This window comes from Pseudophryne corroboree, assembly GCF_028390025.1.
Source record: "Pseudophryne corroboree isolate aPseCor3 chromosome 3 unlocalized genomic scaffold, aPseCor3.hap2 SUPER_3_unloc_33, whole genome shotgun sequence".
Classification (NCBI taxonomy): Eukaryota; Metazoa; Chordata; class Amphibia; order Anura; family Myobatrachidae; genus Pseudophryne; species Pseudophryne corroboree.
In genome coordinates, this window is record NW_026967523.1 from 326,804 (window position 1) to 350,206 (window position 23,403).

The following is a 23,403-nucleotide window of genomic DNA, read 5'->3' on the forward strand; positions in this document are numbered from 1 at the left end:
CCCAGCGGTGGAACAGTGGCTGAAAGGCTTGGATTGGTTTTCAGAGCACCAGTCTGACGTGCCACCACATCTCACGTGGCCCTCCAATTCACCAGATCTGGGACTGTGGGACTGTTTGGCTGGGTCCGGCATTGTACTGTTGGTGCAGTTCCTGATGCGTTTGGAACAATTGATGGTTGCTAGGCGCCCTAAATGCCTGTGGTCCCGATTTGTCATAATCTACTTTCACGACCACTGTTCCGCCGCTGAGATTCTTGGTGTCCATGCTTCTTTCACTGTAGATGGATACTACTCACTGTCTACAAGGCATCACCAACAAACAAATGCCGGTCTCGGCCAAAACCAATGGCTCCCTTTTGCCAGTCGCATCACGTGCACGACCCATGGTTCCATCTGAAAAAGAAACAATATCTCAACAAATTTGCATTGTATCAATACCTCAGACATTGACAATGATCATCCAGTAGTTTTAGTGTCGCCATCTACACGCATGTGCAAGTCCCGTGTCGTTGAACTTTTTATATATATATATATATATATATATATATATATAAAAAATATTTTATTTTATTTTTTTTGTGGGTAAAGCAGCACTCCTCAAGAAGACCTGAAGTAAATATTAAAGAATCAATAGTCGGTGCCCTCCAAACCAGGCTGCATCAGTTGGTGCAACGTAATGTAGAATCCATACAAGGCGGCAGTCAGAATAAATAGACCAGGCAGGTTTAGTGCACCAACGTTTCAATGCTCTGTTCGCTGCATTTTCATCAGGGTGCAGAACAAAAGAGACATACAGCCACTCACCTAATATACCCGGTGGAACCATCCATGTCGCCGTCCGTCGCGCGCTCCAGCGCATCAAAGTGACGTCATCTGACACGCTACTTCTGGGGACACGGAGAGAACCTCATCGACGTGACCTAACAACACCGATCAAATTCTATCCTCTTAGATATATATATCTTTCTCCGGCAGGGTCCACAGGTTATCCACAGGATAACATTGAGATATGATGACGTGACAGTGGATTTGCACCAAACGGTCAAAGCTTTCGGCCTCCCAGCATGCAACGTGCCTGTCCATATATCCCCGCCTCCTGGCTCAGGCAAATCAGTCTTTCGTTTGCAGCCGAACCATGGTCAGAGGGCTGTTGTTTTTTAGTAACCATAAGCTTTCTTATTTAATTTTTTTAGAATTACTGGGTTTTTTTGAGTGATCTTTCTAAAAAGCGTCTTATATGCACCTCAGAGTCACTCCAACAACTCCCTGCTGGGTCGCGACAACGCTTACTCACGTGTACAGTGTAGTTTCAGTGGGCGTCTGTGTAGGATGTACTAGCAAGCAGCGAGGCAGGCACAGGTTCTGGTGAACCTTCATGGGCTACTTTGCACAGACATTATCTAATGTAGCTCAGCAGTTTATACCAGCTCCTATACCAGTGATAGGTTTCCCTATTAACCCTTACATGCAACATTCCTTCTGAAGTTTATACACCTAGGGAATTGTCAGCCTCTCAAAAAAGCAGGCTGAAACGCTAGTGGTAAGTAAATCACATAGACATGATACAACATCTTCACAGTCTACACATGTTTTAGATGAGGATTCGTTGGAGGATGAGGACTCATTGCACTTCAGAAGGTCTCAGCTCAGTGGACATACCTGAGCTAGTTAGTGCTATGTAAGCCATTCTGTCCTTAGAAGAGGCAGCAGAGTAGGTGTTAAAAACTAAGGCAACTGTGTTTAAACATCCCAAAACAGCTGATGGAAATTTTGGGTTACGCCCAGTAGGAAGTTAGAATTCCAAGAAATGGAATTCCAATTATCCTCGTCCAGCTGGGGACTGTTTTAAAAAAAAAGGGAGGTGGCTCCCAAAGTAGATGAAAAAGGTCTTAGATTGGTACAAAAATCTACATTACTTTTGTTTTCAACATCAATAAATGATGTCATGGGGTGTGTGGCCTGACTGGAAAGGCAGCAGGAAGTAGGATAAAGGAGCTCCTGCTTATATAGGTCCTTTCTGCCTTTTACAGCTGTCCTATGGGCTCTTTCTGGTACCTCTGTTTGTTTTGACACTCCGGTGTGTAGGCTGCGGACACGGGGAGCCATTCATTTGGCTTTTGCAAGTTACGGCCTACACCCAGATCCGAATCTGCGTACTGAAGTTGTGCAGAGATACCACCGTGGACCAGATCTCAGCGAGGTAGCGCTGCTACTCACCGAGGGCTGTGCGCCCTGTCCACTCTTGTGCCTAGCCGTGCTGTTGGAGTCATGTGGAGTGGCTGACTGGGGATCAGCGGTGACCGCGGCGGGAGACACGGAGCGGAGCTGCTATCCCGGCATCTGATGCAGTGCATACTACGGGGATTGGTGGCCCCAGCAGGGATGCATTGGGTTAGTCAGCTCACTCGCCCGCAGCCTGCCTTCTACTGTCAGGCCGTTGGAACCCTGAGTCATGGCAGTGGGGAATACACGGAGCGCTTGCCTATCATCACTCCAGCACTGTCCCAGCATCTCCTCATCTCCTCCTAACACATGGTGCTATGGGGGAATCTGGCGGAGCTGTGAATTATAGAGGACATACATGTGGGTTTCCTATGCAGCCAGATACGCTACCCTGTGCCACTGCATCCTAATTCACCTGACCTGGTTCACCCGCCATAGCCGGCCAGTTTTTTCTGATCTGGGCTTCCCTGCCAGAAGTGCCTTCTTGAAAACTGGCAATATAGCCACATGCCCTCCTGAAACCAGCCGCTTCTCTGGGAGCTACAGACACTGCCAGCCCATGATCAGTGCCCTTCAGCCTCAGTGATTTCTGTCAGGGACTTCTGCTGCTGCGACCCTACTTGGGCAGTAAGTGGTCGCCTGAACTGCTATTATTATTATTATTGCCTGGCCTCCACTCCTGCTCTGTCGACTCCCTCTGATAGCTATTGTGCGACAATACCCCCAATTCTGACACACATCTGGCAGAAGCCAAGGCCAATAACGTGACCGCCTTTCAAGTAAGAAACTTTACGTCCACCTCCTGTAAAGGTTCGTACCAATCCGATTGCAGGAACTGCAGCACCACATTAAGATCCCATGGTGCCATAGGAGGCAAAAAGGGTGGTTGGATGTGCAGAACTTTCAAGAAAGTCTGAACCTCAGGGATAGCAGCCAATTGTTGCTGGAAGAAAATAGACAAGGCCGAAATCTGGACCTTGATGGAGCCCAAGCATAGGCCAACATTCACACCTGCTTGCATAAAGAGGAGAAAATGTCCCAGTTGAAACTCCACCGTAGGAAACTTCTTGGATTTACACCAAGACACATACTTTTTCCAAATCCGATGGTAATGCTTAGACATTACCCCCTTCCTAGCTTGGATCAGAGTAGGAATAACCTTATTCGGAATGCCCTTTCGAGCTAAGATCTGGCGTTCAACCTCCATGCCGTCAAATGTAGCCTTGGTAAGTCTTGATAGGCAAACGGCCCTTGCAGTAGAAGGTCCTCGCAAAGAGGAAGAGGCCTCTGATCCTCCAGCAGTAATGCCAGAAGATCTGCGTACCAAGGACGTCTTGGCCAGTCCAGAGCGATGAGGATCGCCGGAACTCTTGATCTTTTTATTAGTTTGAGAATCCTTGGGATGAGTGGAAGTGGAGGGAATACATACACTTACTGGAACACCCACGGAGTCACCAGGGCGTCCACCGCCACTGCCTGTGGGTCTCGTGACCTGGAACAGTACATCTGAAGCTTTTTGTTGAGGTGAGGCAGTCATGTCTATCTTATAGAACATCCCATCGGCGTGTTACCTCTGTGAATACCTCCGTGTGGAGGCCCCATTCTCCTGGATGGAGATCGTGTCTGCTGAGGAAGTACGCTTCCCAGTTGTTCACTCCCAGAATGAAAATCGCTGACAACACCAGCGCATGTCTTTCTGTCCAGAGGAGGATTCTTGTTACCTTTGATATTGCAGCCCTGCTCTTCGTTCCACCCTGCTTGTTTATGTAGGACACCGTTGTGACGTTGTCCGACTAAACCTGAATGGCTCGATCTTGCAGAAGATGAGCCGCTTGTAGAAGGCCATTGTATATGGCCCTTAGTTCCAGAATGTTTATTGGAAGGACCGATTCCTGGCTTGACCACTTTCCTTGGAAGGATTCCCCCTGGGTGACTACTCCCCAACCTTTGAGGCTTGCATCCGTGGTTAGAAGAATCCAATTCTGAATCCCGAACCTGTGGCCCTCGAGCAGGTGAGAAGTTTGCAGCCACCAGAGTAGTGAAATTCTGGCTTTCGGTGACAGGCATATCCGCCGGTGCAAGTGAAGATGCGATCCCGAACACTTGTCCAGGAGATCCAGCTGGAAGAACCGTGCATGGAATCTTCTGTATTGTAGAGCCTTGTAGGAGGCTACCATCTTCCCCAGAAGGCGAATGTACTGATGAACCGATACCCTGGGGGTGGTTCAAGACATCCCGGACCATTGATTGGATCACAATGCTTTTTCCTCTGGTAGAAACACCCTTTGCACTTCCGTGTCGAGTATCATCCCCAGGAGGGGCAGTCTCCTTGTTGGTTCCAAATGTGACTTTGGAAGGTTCAGAATCCACCCATGATCCCAGAGTACTTGAGTTGAAGTGCAATACTCTGCAACAGCTTCTCCTTGAAAGATGCCTCTATCAGCAGATCATCCAGATATGGAATTATGTTAACTCCTTGTTTGCGTAGGAGGAGCATCATATCCTCCTTGACCTTGGTGAACACCCTCGGTTCTGTGGAGAGGCCAAATGGCAACATCTGGAACTGATAGTGACAGTCCTGTAGTGCAAACCGTAGATAGGCCTGGTGAGGTGGCCAGATCGGAATGTGAAGGTACGCATCCTTGATATCCAGGGACACTAGGAATTTCCCCTCCTCTAGACCTGAGATCACCGCTCTCAGACACTCCATCTTGAATAGCAAAACCCTCAAGTAGGGGTTCAATGACTTCAGATTCAATATAGGCCTAACCGATCTGTCCGGTTTTTGGTACCAGAAACAGGTTTGAGTAATAACCCTTGGTTTTTGGGTGAGGTGGAACTGGAACAATGACATTTGTTCTTACCAATTTTTTAATGACTTCCTGTAGGATAGAACTTTGTCAGCGAGGCTGGTAAGCCTGATTTGAAGAATCTGTGAGGTGGGAGTTCCTGAAACTCCAGTCTGTACCCCTGGGTAACAATATCCGTCACCCAGGGGTCTAGGCATGATGATGCCCAGACGTAACTGAAATCTTTTAGTCTCGCTCCCACCTGCCTGATCTTCAGGCTGAGAGGTCCATATAATTATTTGGAGGAAGCAGAACCTGGTTTCTGTTCCTGGGAACCTGATGGTGCAGGTTTTTTAGATCTTCCCCGACCTCCTCTAAAGAAGGTGGGAGGGGGTTTGGATTTTTTCAATTTTGCGGTCCAAAAGGACTGTAGTGTAGGTGTAGGATAAGATTTCCTAGCTGGGGCTGCTGTGGAGGGAAGAAATGTTGACTTACCCGCAGTCGCCGTGGAAATCCACGCATCCAATGCGTCCCCAAATAGTGCCTGACCTGTGAATGGCAGGTTCTCCACACTTTTCTTGGATACTGCATCCGCAGTCCATTGGCGTATCCGGAGTCCTCTGCATGCCGAGACAGCCATGGAAGTAGCAGGCCAATGTCCTTCATGGCCTCCACCATGAAACCTGCAGAATCCTGTATGTGACGTAAAAACAAGTCAATGTCACTCCTATCCATAGTATCTAAGTCCTCTAGTAAGGTGCCTGACCACTTTACTATGGCTTTAGAAATCCACGCACAAGCAATAGTGGGCCTTAAAGCCACGCCTGTAGCTGTGTATAGTGATTTGAGCGTGGTCTCAATCTTGCGATCAGCCGGCTCCTTTAAGGCGGTTGAACCAGGGACAGGTAAAACCACCTTTTTAGACAGCCTAGATACAGAAGCATCTACTATGGGTGGGCTTTTCCATTTCTTCCTATCCTCTTCAGGGAAAGGGAAAGCAATGAGAATTCTTTTAGGGATCTGGAATTTTTTTTCTGGGTTTTCCCAGGATTTTTCAAACAAGGAGTTTAACTCCTTAGAAGCAGGGAAGGTAAGCGAGGATTTATTTACTGTAAAATAAGATTCCTCTACTTGTTCCGGAACCTTCTCAGAAATATGCAAAACATCGCTAATGGCTTCAATCATTAGCTGCACCCCTTTAGCAGGGGATGCATCCCCCCCCCCCCCCCCCCCGCATGTCCCCATCACCGTCCCCTGTATCAGTCTGTATCAGTGTCAGCTTGCATTATCTGGGCAAGTGTATGTTTTTTTGGGGTATGTAGGTGGGGTTTTAGATGAAGTAGTGGGAGCTGAATACTTCAAACCCACTACCGATTGTCTCTAAACTGCGTCTCTTTCTCAGTATGTGACATCCTTGTTGAAATCTGGGATATCATTCCCCTTAAAGAATCCACCCATGGGGGTTCGGATTCAGAAGGCTGAGACAGCACATTGCAGTCCTGAGTACATGGAATAGACTCCTCAGGAGAAGATACACACTCTGCAGCACAGGACACAGAGTCCTTAGACATGGCAACGTGGATATACACACACACACACACACACACACACAGGAAAATGTCAGACACAGTTTCCCACAGAGTACCTTCAGAGAGTCTCAGAGTATAAGGAGCCAGCCACACAGCGCCCCTGTAGGCAGTTATTATGATAAAAGCCCGGCGCTGACTAACTAACCTTAATAGGGAGGGCAGCGCTCCCTGTCAGTGTCCTAGTTCCTATGATCTGCAGGGAGAAAATGGCGCTGGTGAGTGCTGGATCCGCTCTGAGAGGAAGCCCCGCCCCTTCTAATGTCGGGCGGCTTCTGCACTAATTGTTTATACTGGCCTGAGGATTTTAGTGATAACCGGGGGATTAGCGCCTGTTAGCTGCGTGACTGCGTGTGTTGCTGAGCCTTCCTGGAGCGCAGCCTGTCACAGCTGTGCTCCCACCCTTGTGCCGCCATACCCGCCAGCGACCCGCTAACCGGGCCGCCGGCGCTGTACTCGCCACTTTTCTTGTGGCTTTGTTAGGGGGTTGCGGCCATGTTGCGGGAGTGAGCAGTCGCCTCATGGGCTTGCGATCAGCAGGGAGGCTGTTGCCAGCAGCCTTCCTGTAACCTAACTAACTCTAGAAAATAAAAAAATGAGGAAAAATCCTAGGAGCTCCCCTAGCTGTGACCGGCTCCTCCGGGCACATTTTCTAAACTAAGTCTGGTAGGAGCGGCATGGAGGGAGGGGCCAGCCCACACTATTAAACTCTTAAAGTGCCAGTGGCTCCCAAAGGACCCATCTATACCCCATGGTACTAAATGGACCCCAGCATCCTCTAGGACGTAATAAATAGTAGATTATAACTAAGCAGATGATGATGATGATGATGATTACAGGGTATCATATGGTGTATTGCATGTAAAGTACCTTGTTCCACACCTACTCTGCTGTAGGAATATACCTTATATAAGGGTGAGTAACACATGTACAGGCTTACCAGTGTATGAGCACACACATAAAGGAATGCTACCTTACCAATGCTTCCAGGAGTAACGTTAGGAGACATTTCTCTGATCCATCAGCTCATATGACTGATGTTATTGTTCATCTAGAATCTCCAATTCATACGATATGTTCCCCATCCATTGTTTTACATTGGTGCTGACATAGGACTTGGCGAGTGACTACATGTCCATTTATACTTCATGGTTAGTTACCAGTACAAGAGAGAGATACATCTAAGTCTTATTATAATATTACATTTGTTATTGTGAGTGTTCTCAGGAGGGTGGACACAATGATAGTCTGAGACACAATATTATAAAGCCTTCATTAAAAGTTATGTTTTATTATACACACACATTTACAATTAAGTGTCCCAGAGAGTCGTCTTCTCCTATTGTTTACAAGATTAATATTGTTACAGAAAATGTCACATTTCCATAATGTATTTTATTTCCAGCAGATGGACACACAAGCAGGAATATCTCAGAAGGACATCTAATGTTATCCCCGGATTGTGACATAACAGATAATGACAGTAGACAGGATTCTCCAGGAGATAACCCCATTACCCCAATTATACATCCAGCTCTATCAGCTGATCCCTCTGATCCTGGGAAATGTTCTCCTGATCACTCTGATATTGGTGCATCTGTTACAGCTCTGACAGTAGATACAGTGTTTCCGTGTTCTATAGATGCCAAATGTTTTACACAGAACACAAAGCCACAGACAGGTAAGGCAGGTGAAAGGCCACTGATATGTTCTGAGTGTGGGAAATGTTTTACATGCAAATCAGATCTTGTTATACATCAGCAAAGTCACACAGGTGAGAAGCCATTTTCTTGCTCTGAGTGTGGGAAATCTTATTATTCTAAATCACATCTTGTTAGACATAACAGAAGTCACACAGGTGAGAAGCCATTTTCTTGCTCTGAGTGTGGGAAATGTTTTACACAGAAATCAAGTCTTGTTGAACATCACGTAAGTCACACAGGTGAGAAGTCATTTCCATGTTCTGAGTGTGGAAAATGTTTTGCACTTAAATCACATCTTGTTAGACATCAGAGAAGTCACACAGGTGAGAAGCCATTTTCTTGCTCTGAGTGCGGGAAATGTTTTACACAAAAATCACATCTTGTTACCCATCAGCAAAGTCACACAGGTGAGAAGGCATTTCCATGTTCTGAGTGTGTGAAATGTTTTACCTGGAAATCACAACTTGTTATACATCAGAGAAGTCACACAGGTGAGAAGCCATTTTCTTGCTCTGAGTGCGGGAAATGTTTTACACAAAAATCACAACTTGTTACCCATCAGCAAAGTCACACAAGTGAGAAGGCATTCCCATGTTCTGAGTGTGTGAAATGTTTTACATGGAAATCACAACTTGTTACACATCAGCAAAGTCACACAGGTGAGAAGGCATTCCCATGTTCTGAGTGTGGGAAATGTTTTGCACACAAATCAAATCTTGTTATACATCACAGAAGTCACACAGGTGAGAAGCTGTTTTCTTGCTCTGAGTGTGGGAAATGTTGTGTAAGTAAATCACAACTTGTTGCACATCTGCGCAGTCACACAGGTGAAAAGCCTTTTCCATGTTCTGAGTGTAGGAAATGTTTTGCATGGAAATCAGATCTTGTTATACATCACAGAAGTCACACAGGTGAGAAGCCATTTTCTTGCTCTGAGTGCGGGAAATGTTTTACACAGAAATCACAACTTGTTATCCATCAGCAAAGTCACACAGGTGAGAAGGCATTTCCATGTTCTGAGTGTGGGAAATGTTTTGCACACAAATCAGTTCTTGTTACACATCAGAGAAGTCACACAGGTGAGAAGCCATTTCCATGTTCTGAGTGTGGGAAATGTTTTGCACACAAATCAGTTCTTGTTAGACATAACAGAAGTCACACAGGTGAGAAACCATTTTCTTGCTCTGAGTGTGGGAAATGTTTTACACAGAAATCAAGTCTTGTTGAACATCACGTAAGTCACACAGGTGAGAAGTCATTTCCATGTTCTGAGTGTGGAAAATGTTTTGCACTTAAATCACATCTTGTTAGACATCAGAGAAATCACACAGGTGAGAAGCCATTTTCTTGCTCTGAGTGCGGGAAATGTTTTACACAGAAATCACAACTTGTTATCCATCAGCAAAGTCACACAGGTGAGAAGCCATTTCCATGTTCTGAGTGTGGGAAATGTTTTGCACACAAATCAGTTCTTGTTAGACATCAGCGAAGTCACACAGGTGAGAAGCCATTTCTATACTCTGAGAAATAAATCATCAGAATCAGCTTTATTGGCCAGGTGTACTCACGTACACTAGGAATTGTTTGTGGTACAATGCATCACCAAGCAGCAACATGAAAGGGGAATGCATAGCATAAGAAGGGGGAAAAACATAGCATACATTACACATATGAGTTCATACTGCACATTGCAACTGTACAATAGACTCGACATATTATACATGTAAGACTAAAAACGAAGGCTGCTTGGCAGAGCAGCACTGAGGCGCCAACTAGAACTCAAACAATGCACATAATACAGAAGAATTAAGTATTACACATCAAAAGATAAACCACACAGACAAAAATAAAAAAATATACATTTTGGGTAATAACTACCATGGGCTGTGTATTCCACCCTCACAGGGTACCAGGTGCGGCGCACTGTGTAGGATTACCCTCGGTGGACTAGTCCATCCTTGAGGGGTAGGCCTGTAAGGTACTACTGATGTTCACTGCCAGAGGGTTAGTGGGCATAGTCCTGGTAATTTCGTTTTCGAGGTTTGATGAGTCCACATAATGTTTTGGATTTCTTTCTTGATGTTCATCAATGTTTGTTCAACTGTTTTTTTAACTGTTAATTTTCAAAACGCTTAGAGATAAGAACGCTTTAAGTATTTTAACGCACAGCTGTGCATGGCTGAAGCTACAGATATATTATGGTAAATTGACACAACTACAGCTGAGACAAATGTCTCACTAATCAAAGGAGCTAAATTACCCAGTGTTTGACTAAGCAGACACCAGCCCAGTCTGCCTTGATTAAATATGCGGCACTGACCAGACTTTGAAACACAGGTATTTTAAATTACAAAGAAAACCAGAAATCACAAAACTATCTAACATGAGATTTGAACATACATTTAGAATAGATGTTTTGCTGAGGTTTAGATTGAGAACCCAGTACCAATCCTAAATGGTTGTCTAGCTGAGCTCCAGGTGTGGGTGATGCCAGTTGGCTGTGACTCAGTCCTGGTGAAACAGGTCCTTATGATAGACGCTCACCAACAAAGGGCAGGGCTACAGCTCAGCTTTACTACCAACCAGACATACGCTTGGGGGTTCAGAGTTACAAAATGCTGATCATGTGCGGAATCTTGGTGTCCTGGATCGTGGATGGTGGAGTGACACTTAGACATCGGTATCTGCCATAATCAGATCCTCATCTGAGGAACATAACCAGACTCCAGCACTTATTTCCCTCAGAAGATCTTCCTACAGTCATACATGCACTTGTATCATCACACATAGATTACTGCAATGTCCTCTACCTGGGTCTCCCAGCAAAAGAATTGCACCACTTGTAGCTTGTACAGAATGCAGCAGCCAGGCTGTTACCTAACCAGCCCGTTCCTGCCACATAACACCCATTCTCTGCTCCCTGCACTGGCTGCCTGTAAGATGGTGACTCTATTACATAATCTTACTGACTCTCCCAGTCCTACATGACCAGGGTCCATGGTACCAGAACCAGCTTCTGCCTCCTTACTGCCCTGCTTTCTTACTTCCACCTGCACATGAAGGACTGTTACCACCAGCACCAAGAATCCCCAAGCAATGCTGAGAGGTCAGGGGGAAGACAGGGTGGTGGCACTAGTGCTGTAGCGGGGGCTGCCGGAGGCACTGTCAGTGGGTAATATTGTCCCCAAGCAGCACTGAGGTGTGGGGGGAGGCAGGGCGGGTGGCAGTTGGGGGAGATGGGGCAGTAGCGGGGGGAGATGGGGGGTGGCAATAGTGGGGGAGATAGCGGTGGTAGTAGTGGGGGGAGACGGTGACAGTAGTGGGGAGAGGCAGGGCGGGTTGCAGTAGTGGGAGGAGACAGGGCGGGTTGCAGTAGTGGGAGGAGACAGGGCAGGTGACATGAGTGGGGGTAGACAGGGCGGATGGCCGCAGTGCAGTACCAGGGGCTGCTGGAGGCAGTAAAGAGGTGTATGATTCCCGCACAGAACCAGTTGATAATTAGACTCAATGATTATTATGCTTATTTCTAATTAATCCCTTGTATGTGTTACTGTTATTTGCTGTGTCAGCCTTTGTGTGTTCTGTGTAATATTCCTGAAAGTAGTGCTGCTACCGATCTCATCATTTGTAGTGTAAAGAGACAGGGTGGGTGGCAGTACTGGAAGAAGACAGCTGGGGGCAGTAGGGGGAGACAGGGTGGTGGCAATAGTGGGGGAAAGAGGTTGGGGGAACAGGGTGGGAGGCAGTAGTGGGGGGAGGCAGGGTGGGTGGCAGTAGTGGGGGAGACAGGATGGGTGGCAGTAGTGGGGGGAGACAGGGTGGGTGGCAGTAGTGGGGGAGGCAGGGTGGGTGGCAGTAGTGGGGGGAGACAGGATGGGTGGCAGTAGTGGGGGGAGACAGGGTGGGTGGCAGTAGTGGAAGGAGACAGGGCGGTGGCAGTAGTGGGGGAAAGAGGTTGGGGGGACAGGGTGGGAGGCAGTAGTGGGGGGAGACTGGGCGGATGGCCACAGTACAGTACCAGGGGCTGCTGGAGGCAGTAAAGAGGTGTATGGGTCCCGCACAGAACCAGTTGATAATTAGACCTAATGATGATTCTGCTTCCTTTTCTCCTACGTCCTAGAGGATGCTGGGGACTCCAAAAGGACCATGGGGTATAGACGGATCCGCAGGAGCTTGGGCACACTATAAAGACTCAAAACTGGGTGTGAACTGGCTCCTCCCTCTATGCCCCTCCTCCAGACCTCAGTTAGACTTTGTGCCCAGAAGTGATGGGTCACACACTAGGGGAGCTCTACTGAGTTTCTCTGAAAGACTTTTGTTAGGTTTTTTATTTTCAGGCAGACCTGCTGGCTACAGGCTCCCTGCAGCGTGGGAGTGAGGGGAGAGAAGCAGGACCTACTTCTGTGAGTTTCAAGGCTCTGCTTCTCGGCTACTGCACACCATTAGCTGCAGAGGGTTCGATCACTTGGTGCGCCTAGCTGCTTGTTCCCGGAGCCACACCGTCATTCCCCTCACAGAAGCCAGAAGAAAGAAGTCGGGTGAGTATGAGAAGAAAAGAAGACATCAGGACGGCAGAAGACTTCAGTAACTGAGGTAACACGTCGTGCTACACTCCATGCTCCCACACACCAACGCACTCTCAGGGTGCAGGGCGCTGGGGGGGGAGCGCCCTGGGCAGCAGGTTACTGGGGTTTTCTGGGGTCTGACATTGAAAGTGGATCAGTGCCTGGGCATTGTAGTTCCTAACCCCCGTCAGCATGAAGCACCCCTCTCCCCCCTCCCTCAGTGGTCAGCCCCCCCCAGGGGGCCAGTGTATAATTATACATATTTGTTTATATATATTTATTTATATATATTTTTAATTTTTGTGCTTTATACCAGGTACGGCCGGGGCTCCGGATCCCCGTGCCCCGGCAACGTACTGTAGCGCTTTACGCGCCTTTTTATACCGCCGCTGATTCTTACTGATGCAGGGCGCTGGGGAGGGGAGCGCCCTCGGACATCTTATTTTACATAAAGTCCGGCGGGGCCGGGGCCCGGTGCCCAAGGACCCCGCCAGCGTGTAACTGCACTCTGCACACCAGTAGGGCAGAGCGCCGAGAGGGACAAACAGAGCGGCTCTCTGGCGGTGCCGGGGCTCCGTGTCCCGGACGCCCGCCAACAGAGAGCACTGTGCAGCATGATTATTTATGCTGGCGGGGCCGAGGCTCCGTGTCCCCGGACCCCCGCCAGTGTTTAATAGCGCACTGCGCGCCATTTTCTCCCCGCCGCCGGCTCCATGGGTGCAGGGCGCTGGGGGGGAGTGCCCTGGGCAGCGTTTGTTAAAAATCCCGGGCGGGGGAACATACCCGGTCACCGGGTGTTTTCACCCCGCCAGGGCACCATAACACAGCAGGACGCTGCGCTCTGTCGCTCCCACGCACCAACGCTTTCCGAGGTTCGGGGCACGGGGGGAGCTGTATTGTGGTGCATAAAAGGGTACATACAGGGGGTTTATCCCAGTATATAGCCCCCTGCTCAGTTTAAAGCCTTATATGTATGTATACATATATATTTCTCTGACGTCCTAAGTATATGCTGGGGACTCCGTCAGGACCATGGGGAATAGCGGGCTCCGCAGGAGACAGGGCACAAAAGTAAAAGCTTTAGGATCAGGTGGTGTGCACTGGCTCCTCCCCCTATGACCCTCCTCCAAGCCTCAGTTAGGTTTTTGTGCCCGGCCGAGAAGGGTGCAATCTAGGTGGCTCTCCTAAAGAGCTGCTTAGAGTAAAAGTTTTGTTAGGTTTTTTATTTTCAGTGAGTCCTGCTGGCAACAGGCTCACTGCTACGAGGGACTTAGGGGAGAAGAAGTGAACTCACCTGCGTGCAGGATGGATTGGCTTCTTAGGCTACTGGACACCATTAGCTCCAGAGGGATCGAACACAGGCCCAGCCATGGAGTCCGGTCCCAGAGCCGCGCCGCCGACCCCCTTGCAGATGCCGAAGAGTGAAGAGGTCCAGAAACCGGCGGCAGAAGACTTTTCAGTCTTCATGAGGTAGCGCACAGCACTGCAGCTGTGCGCCATTGTTGTCAGCACACTTCACACCAACGGTCACTGAGGGTGCAGGGCGCTGGGGGGGGGGGGCGCCCTGGGCAGCAATGAAAGTACCTATACTGGCTAAAAATACATCACATATATCCTCTGGGGCTATATGGATGTATTTAACCCCTGCCAGGTTGTCAGAAAAACGGGAGAAGCCCGTTGAAAAGGGGGCGGGGCCTATTCTCCTCAGCACACAGCGCCATTTTCCCTCACAGAAATGCTGGTGGGAAGGCTCCCAGGCTCTCCCCTGCACTGCACTACAGAAACAGGGTTAAAACAGAGAGGGGGGGGGCACTTATTTGGCGATATAATTATATATATTAAGATGCTATAAGGGAAAACACTTATATAAAGGTTGTCCCTGTATAATTATAGCGTTTTGGTGTGTGCTGGCAAACTCTCCCTCTGTCTCCCCAAAGGGCTAGTGGGGTCCTGTCCTCTATCAGAGCATTCCCTGTGTGTGTGCTGTGTGTCGGTACGTGTGTGTCGACATGTATGAGGACGATGTTGGTGAGGAGGCGGAGCAATTGCCTGTATTGGTGATGTCACTCTCTAGGGAGTCGACACCAGAATGGATGGCTTATTTAGGAATTACGTGATAATGTCAACACGCTGCAAGGTCGGTTGACGACATGAGACGGCCGGCAAACAAATTAGTACCTGTCCAGGCGTCTCAGACACCGTCAGGGGCTTTAAAACGCCCATTTACCTCAGTCGGTCGACACAGACACGGACACTGACTCCAGTGTCGACGGTGAAGAAACAAACGTATTTTCCTTTGGGGCCACACGTTACATGTTAAGGGCAATGAAGGAGGTGTTACATATTTCTGATACTACAAGTACCACAAAAAAGGGTATTATGTGGGGTGTGAAAAAACTACCTGTAGTTTTCCTGAATCAGAAAAATTAAATGAAGTGTGTAATGATGCGTGGGTTTCCTCCGATAGAAAATTATTGGCGGTATACCCTTTCCCGCCAGAAGTTAGGGCGAGTTGGGAAACACCCCTTAGGGTGGATAAGGCGCTCACACGCTTATCAAAACAAGTGGCGTTACCGTCTCCAGATACGGCCGCCCTTAAGGAGCCAGCTGATAGGAGGCTGGAAAATATCCTTAAACGTATATATACACATACTGGTGTTATACTGCGACCAGCAATCGCCTCAGCCTTGATGTGCAGCGCTGGGGGGGCTTGGTCGGATTCCCTGACTGAAAATATTGATACCCTTGACAGGGACACTATTTTATTGACTATAGAGCATTTAAAGGATGCATTTCTATATATGCGAGATGCACAGAGGGATATTTGCATTCTGGCATCAAGAGTAAGTGCGATGTCCATATCTGCCAGAAGATGTTTATGGACACAACAGTGGTCAGGTGATGCAGATTCCAGACGGCACATGGAAGTATTGCCGTATAAAGGGGCGGTCCATCGGACCTGGTGGCCATGGCAACAGCTGGAAAATCCACCTTTTTTACCCCAAGTCACATCTCAGCAGAAAAAGACACAGTCTTTTCAGCCTCAGTCCTTTCGTCCCCATAAGGGCAAGCGGGCAAAAGGCCAGTCATATCTGCCCAGGGATAGAGGAAAGGGAAGAAGACTGCAGCAGGCAGCCCATTCCCAGGAACAGAAGCCCTCCACCGCTTCTGCCAAGTCCGCAGCATGACGCTGGGGCCGTACAAGCGGACTCAGGTGCGGTGGGGGGTCGTCTCAAGAGTTTCAGCACGCAGTGGGCTCACTCGCAAGTGGACCCCTGGATCCTACAAGTAGTATCCCAGGGGTACAGATTGGAAATTCGAGACGTCTCCCCCTCGCAGGTTCCTGAAGTCTGCTTTACCAACGTCTCCCTCGGACAGGGAGGCAGTATTGGAAACAATTCACATGCTGCATACCCAGCAGGTGATAATCAAAGTACCCCTCCTACAACAAGGAAAGGGGTATTATTCCACACTATATTGTGGTACTGAAGCCAGACGGCTCGGTGAGACCTATTCTAAATCTGAAATATTTGAACACTTACATACAAAGGTTCAAATCAAGATGGAGTCACTCAGAGCAGTGATAGCGAACCAGGAAGAAGGGGATGATATGGTGTCACTGGACATCAGGGATGCTTACCTACATGTCCCAATTTGCACTTCTCACCAAGGGTACCTCAGGTTCGTGATACAGAACTGTCACTATCGGTTCAGACGCTGCCGTTTGGATTGTCCACGGCACCCCGGGTCTTTACCAAGGTAATGGCCGAAATGATGATTCTTCTTAAAAGAAAATGGACGCTTTCCTGATAAGGGCAAGGTCCAGAGAACAGTTGGAGGTCGGAGTAGCACTATCTAAAGTAGTTCTACGACAGCACGGGTGGATTCTAAATATTCCAAAATCGCAGCTTTTTCCGACGACACGTCTACTGTTCCTAGGGATGATTCTGGACACAGTCCAGAAAAGGGCGTTTCTCCCGGAGAAGAAAGCCAGGGAGTTATCTGAGCTAGTCAGGAACCTCCTAAAACCAGGAAAAGTGTCAGTGCATCATTGCACAAGGGTCCTGGGAAAAATGGTGGCTTCTTACGAAGCGATTCCATTCGGTAGATTTCACGCAAGAACCTTTCAGTGGGATCTGCTGGAAAAATGGTCCGGATCGCATCTTCAGATGCATCAGCGGATAACCCTGTCTCCAAGGACAAGGGTGTTTCTTCTGCGGTGGTTGCAGAGTGCTAATCTTCTAGAGGGCCGCAGATTCGGCATTCAGGACTGGGTCCTGGTGACCACGGATGCCAGCCTTCGAGGCTGGGGAGCAGTCACACAGGGAAGAAATTTCCAGGGAGTGTGGTCAAGCCTAGAGACTTCACTTCACATAAATATACTGGAGCTAAGGGCAATTTACAATGCTCTAAGCTTAGCAAGACCTCTGCTTCAAGGTCAGCCGGTATTGATCCAGTGGGACAACATCACGGCAGTCGCCCACGTAAACAGACAGGGCGGCACAAGAAGCAGGAGGGCAATGGCAGAAACTGCAAGGATTCTTCGCTGGGCGGAAAATCATGTGATAGCACTGTCAGCAGTGTTCATTCCGGGAGTGGAAAACTGTGAAGCAGACTTCCTCAGCAGGCACGACCTCCACCCGGGAGAGTGGGGACTTCATCGGGAAGTCTTCCACATGATTGTGAACCATTGGGAAAGACCAAAGGTGGACATGATGGCGTCCCGCCTGAACAAAAAACTGGACAGGTATTGCGCCAGGTCAAGAGACCCTCAGGCAATAGCTGTGGACGTTCTGGTAACACCGTGGGTGTACCAGTCGGTGTATGTGTTCCCTCCTCTGCTTCTCATACCCAAGGTACTGAGAATTATAAGACGTAGAGGAGTAAGAACTATACTCGTGGCTCTGGATTGGCCAAGAAGAACTTGGTAACCGGAACTTCAAGAAATGCTCACAGAGGACTCATGGCCTCTGCCGCTAAGAAGGGACTTGCTTCAGCAAGTACCATGTCTGTTTCATGACTTACCGCGGCTGCGTTTGACGGCATGGCGGTGGAACGCCGGATCCTAAGGGAAAAAGGCATTCCGGAAGAGGTCATTCCTACCCTGGTCAAAGCCAGGAAGGAGGTGACCGCACAACATTATCACCACATGTGGCGAAAATATGTTGCGTGGTGGGAGGCCAGGAAGGCCCCACGAAGAAATTTCAACTCGGTCGATTCCTGCATTTCCTGCAAACAGGAGTGTCTATGGGCCTCAAATTGGGGTCCATTAAGGTTCAAATTGCGGCCCTGTCAATTTTCTTCCAGAAAAAAGTTGGCTTCAGTTCCTGAAGTCCAGAAGTTTGTCAAGGGAGTACTACATATACAACCCCCTTTTGTGCCTCCAGTGGCACTGTGGGATCTCAACGTAGTTCTGGGATTCCTCAAATCACATTGGTTTAAACCGCTCAAATCTGTGGATTTGAAATATCTCACATGAAAAGTGACCATGCTGTTGGCCCTGGCCTCGGCCAGGCGAGTGTCAGAATTGGCGGCTTTGTCTCACAAAGCCCATATCTGATTGTCCATTCGGACAGGGCAGAGCTGCGGACTCGTCCCCAGTTTCTCCTTAAGGTGGTGTCAGCGTTTCACCTGCACCAGTTTATTGTGGTACCTGCGGCTGCTAGGGACTTGGGGGACTCCAAGTTGCTAGATGTTGTCAGGGCCCTGAAAATATAGGTTTCCAGGACGGTTGGAGTCAGGAAAACTGACTTGCTGTTATCCTGTAGGCACCCAAAGAACTGGGTGCTCTTGCTTCTAAGCAGACGATTGCTAGTTGGATGTGTAGTACAATTCAGCTTGCACATTCTGTGGCAGGCCTGCCACAGCCAAAAATATGTAAATGCCCACTCCACAAGGAAGGTGGGCTCATCTTGGGCGGCTGCCCGAGGGGTCTCGGCTTTACAACTTTGCCGAGCTGCTACTTGGTCAGGGGCACACCCTGGCTGAGGAGGACCTGGAGTTCTCTCTTTCGGTGCTGCAGAGTCATCCGCACTCTCCCGCCCGTTTGGGAGCTTTGGTATAATCCCCATGGTCCTGACGGAGTCCCCAGCATCCACTTAGGACGTCAGAGAAAATAAGAATTTACTTACCGATAATTCTATTTCTCGTAGTCCGTAGTGGATGCTGGGCGCCCATCCCAAGTGCGGATTGTCTGCAATACGTGTACATAGTTATTGTTACAAAAATCGGGTTATTATTGTTGTGAGCCATCTTTTCAGAGGCTCCGCTGTTATCATGCTGTTAACTGGGTTCAGATCACAGGTTGTACAGTGTGATTGGTGTGGCTGGTATGAGTCTTACCCGGGATTCAAAATCCTTCCTTATTGTGTACGCTCGTCCGGGCACAGTATCCTAACTGAGGCTTGGAGGAGGGTCATGGGGGGAGGAGCCAGTGCACACCACCTGATCCTAAAGCTTTTACTTTTGTGCCCTGTCTCCTGCGGAGCCCGCTATTCCCCATGGTCCTGACGGAGTCCCCAGCATCCACTACGGACTACGAGAAATAGAATTATCGGTAAGTAAATTCTTATTATTGTTCGGAGGCTAAACATGCCGGGAAGGGGCGGAGCTTAGCCCTCATAAAATCAGCGCCATTTCCCCGAGATCCCGCCAGGCGGGAGGAGGGGGGGGGACTGGGTTTTAATGCTATGTGATTCTCATATAGCATTAGGTTTTATAATGGACGCGTAGTCAAATTTTTATATTACATAAATTCCCTGTTCCCGTTTGTAACCCACTATCGATTAGTCGACATACGTCGGCAGGTGTGAGGCCTTTCTCATAGGCTGCTGTAGGGAAAAATGGCGGTACTTGATTCAAAAATAAATAAATAAATGGAAATTAAGTATTAGCAAGCGGGTGTTTGTGTATAAACACGATAGGGCAGATGCATTTGAGTATGGATGCCCAGTTCTGGCCTCGTACCGGTATATAAGTAGGTCTATATATACGTATATGTATATGAGGGGGGAGTGTCCTCAAATTTGGAATTGTAGGCTTCCCTCAGACCACTCGGTGTTCCGGATTAATTTTTACCCACTTACTATTCATCGATGTCGACATTTTACTAAGTCCTGTCGACCATAACGTTCCTGGTAGATTCATTTCGGGGACATATCAGCACAGATTATTATCACTAGGGACCTGACGGGTCTAGACTAACCACTTGCGTATGGGTTATATCTATATGTGTATATATGTAGATATAGGTTATATATGCATGGTTGGGATATACGTGTTTTATTGTGTATTACTTGATGTATATCCATGAATGCTGAATTAATGGTATTCTTAGTATGTGCTGGTCGCCCTGTTGGTTAAGCTCTAGATTGGCCGTGACGAGTTGGCTTCGTTTCTCTCAAGGAGTCCGAATACTATTCTCTGCACAACGCGGAGAGAAAATTATGACAGTCAACTCCTGGTCGACGCAGAGCCCGGTCGCAAAGGATCATACACAGGCAGCTAAGTGAAAATTTTATTTTTATACTTTGACCTTATTTGCAATGTATGCACTTGAGGGTGTGTTGTAGTCGGGTAAGCATCCGATAGAATATCCTACCCAGAGTGGGTAGGCTTGCCTATATATATATATATATATATATATATATATATATATATATTTATTTTGTTCTTATAACATTACAGCAGGCTGCCACGTGACAGCAGGTGGTGCGACCGGGGGGGGAAAGATATTGCGGAGGAGATCTCCGGGTGATCCTGGTGGGAGGTATACAACTGGTTGGGGTGACCTCTCTTCAGTCAATCTCGGCGGTATCCGCTGGTAAGTGTAAATTAGTGAGTTAATCCCCTTCACAACGGTTGGCGACGCATTCTTTTGTGGGATGCAGTCGGTTTCACCGGTTCGATACACAGTGGAAGGTGAAAAGGTAAGTGTTCTGCAGCTTTGTTAGGCTCGCAGACGTGGAAGTGGTTTTCTGTTTCCACTACATACACCACTTGTCGCTGAGTCTATATGACTGGTCCCCACTCCAGTGACCACTTGTCTACTAATTTTCAGTTAGTCCAGAAATAGACAAGGACCGGTGAGTTATTTATAGAAGCCAAAGGGGTAAATTCTGAGTTACGGTTGTTTCTCCTTGCTATTTTTTCTAATGGATCTGGCATACAGAGGTGCGCCACGTTCAGGAGATTGTCTGGTTACCCCTGTAAAAAGGTGCATATCGTTGCTTATCTCTGATTGTTCTTCGGCGCAGGGATTGGCCTGGTGTTCCCAACGACGCAGATGTCTGAATTGGTTTTCAGAGTTGATACTGACCGGTTAAGGTTCAGTGGTTTTCCTGTGGAAAGAGATCTGAGGATCCAGAGTGGGATCGGATTTGAGAGGACACCTCATCAATAGGTTCCATTAATAGGACAGATGGAGGCGGCATAAGAAACCTTTTGCGGTGAGCAGGTTTAATACCAGAGCGGTTTTCATGGGACCAGGTAGAAGTATGGTCCGGGTCTCACCTGCGCATCCACCGGAATATAATCAGAACGGCCAGGACTTCGCTCCTGTGCTGTCTGCTCGGTTCTTTCCCTCTAGAGGAATGACGGTTAGGGATCCAGGTTTAGATCTTGCTGTCCGTGCATACAGATCTCCGAAGCTGGAGAGCAGTCCTTTCCAGGGGACGTATTTTCAGAGGATGTGATCAAGTTGGGAAACTTGTCTGCTGTAACCTTTCTTGATTTTAGATGAACATACTCTTCGTGTTCTGCCGTGTTAATTTTGCCAGACGACTTGTCAGCAATGGCGTAAGTAAGCCGCTAGAGCGGAATAAGGAAAAAGCTGTAATGACAGAAGATGCACAGTTGCAGTTGAGTGGGTAGTCTGGTAAATGATATGTTAGCAGTCTTCTTTCCGGAGGCAAACGACGCGGAAATAGATTTCCTCTGCGGACACGATATCCAGCCGTGAAAGATTCTGTCATTATCGAGATGATTTCCCAGATGTGACAAGGTTTTGCGGAATGTCGCAATTGGACATGTTGGCGTCTCTCCTCAACGGGAGGCCTCGAGGAGATTGTTCCAGGTTAAAGGACACTCAATATATAGCAGTAGACATCCTCGTGACACCGTGGGTGTTTTTAGTCGGTCTAGGTGGCCTCTCCGTTTTCACCTTTCTGACAGTGGTAAGCGTAAGATGATCTGAGGCTCTGATGATCCACTTAAAATATGGTCTAGCCAGCGAGGGTTTGCTATCCACTTTTTCATAGTTTAATAATAGAAAATTACTACCTCTTCCTTTACGTGAAGTAAGGTTGCAACAAGATTAGGGCGTGTATTAGGACGTACCGCGGCTGCGTCTGATGACGGGACGGTAGAATGTCAGGTCCTAAGCCGAAAGGTGAAGTAGCCTCTTCAAATCTTTAGGCTACGAAAGACCTGATGGCACAACGTTTCCACCGTTGGGGGAGTAGTTATGTGTCTCGGTGTGTATCCAGGGTGGACTTTCAGCTAGCTCGTCCTTAGCTATACAAGCCGATGTGGAGACAAGCCTAATAAGTTCCTGTACGAAATTTCTCTCTTGAAGAGTGATCAGGCTATGGACTTCGCCGTCCGCAAGGCGGGTGTCGGAAGTGGTGGTTTTTGCTCACAAGAGCTTTGTTTGAGTTTTCAGGTGGATAGAGAGGAATTGAGTTCCCGGTTGATACTTCTACCAAGAGTGGTTTCTGGTTTTCACTGAAATCAGCCCACGCTGATGCCGGGGGTTACTTAGGCATTAGCTGGTTCAAATTCCCTTGGTCTAGTCTGGGATTTTAGTATGTAGGTCATCAATTTGGCTCAGTTTGGAAAAACAGAGGCCCTGTGGGTCTGGTATGTTCCCATCTTGATTGGGGAGACTTTTATACAGTCAGTTACATGCGGAATCTGTGTTGAAGTTTTGCATGTTCGTTCTACGGCTGTTTTGCCGTCACCGAAGTCGGTGGAGGTTTCTTCTTTTGGGAAGATGGGTTTCTTCTTGGGCGGATGGCCGAGGAGTCTCGGTGGTTCAGCTTTGCCGAGCGAATTCTTGTTCGGGGTCAGACGCTTCTACTATGCTTACAAGTTGATACCCTGATTTTGGGGACCTTATGTTGCTCACTCGGTGCTGCAGAGTCATCCGCACTCTCCCGCCCGTTTTGGAGCTTTGGTATAATCCCCATGGTCCTTTTGGAGTCCCCAGCATCCTCTAGGACGTAGGAGAAAATAGGATTTTGGTACCTACCGGTAAATCCTTTTCTCTTAGTCCGTAGAGGATGCTGGGCGCCCGGCCCAGTGCGTACTGTGTCTGCAGTGGTTGCTTTTGGCTACACCTGGGTGGTGTATATCCGTTACCAGGCGGTTGCTACCGTTGTTCATGCCATGGCATGAGGGTTTTTTTTAATTTCGCTTATGTGGACACACGATTTGTGTTACATTTTTTTTTTTTCCCAGCATGTGGCTGTGTTTTGTTCATGCCGTTGCCTGGCATTCTACTGAATGTCACGTTCTACGGTGTGTTGGAGGTGTGAGC

At 48.2% G+C, this 23,403-nt stretch overlaps 1 protein-coding gene across 1 annotated transcript in view; it reads left to right on the forward strand.

Moving 5' to 3' along the window:
- LOC134984065 (zinc finger protein 850-like) overlaps positions 1 to 11,468 on the forward strand; it is a 119,987-nt gene extending 108,519 nt beyond the window's left edge. The window contains exon 7 of the mRNA XM_063949704.1: positions 8,009 to 11,468. Within this exon, the coding sequence (XP_063805774.1) occupies positions 8,009 to 9,832 (1,824 nt within the window). The 3' untranslated portion in view covers positions 9,833 to 11,468. The remainder of the gene's footprint in view (positions 1 to 8,008) is intronic.
- Positions 11,469 to 23,403: the final 11,935 nt, after the last annotated feature.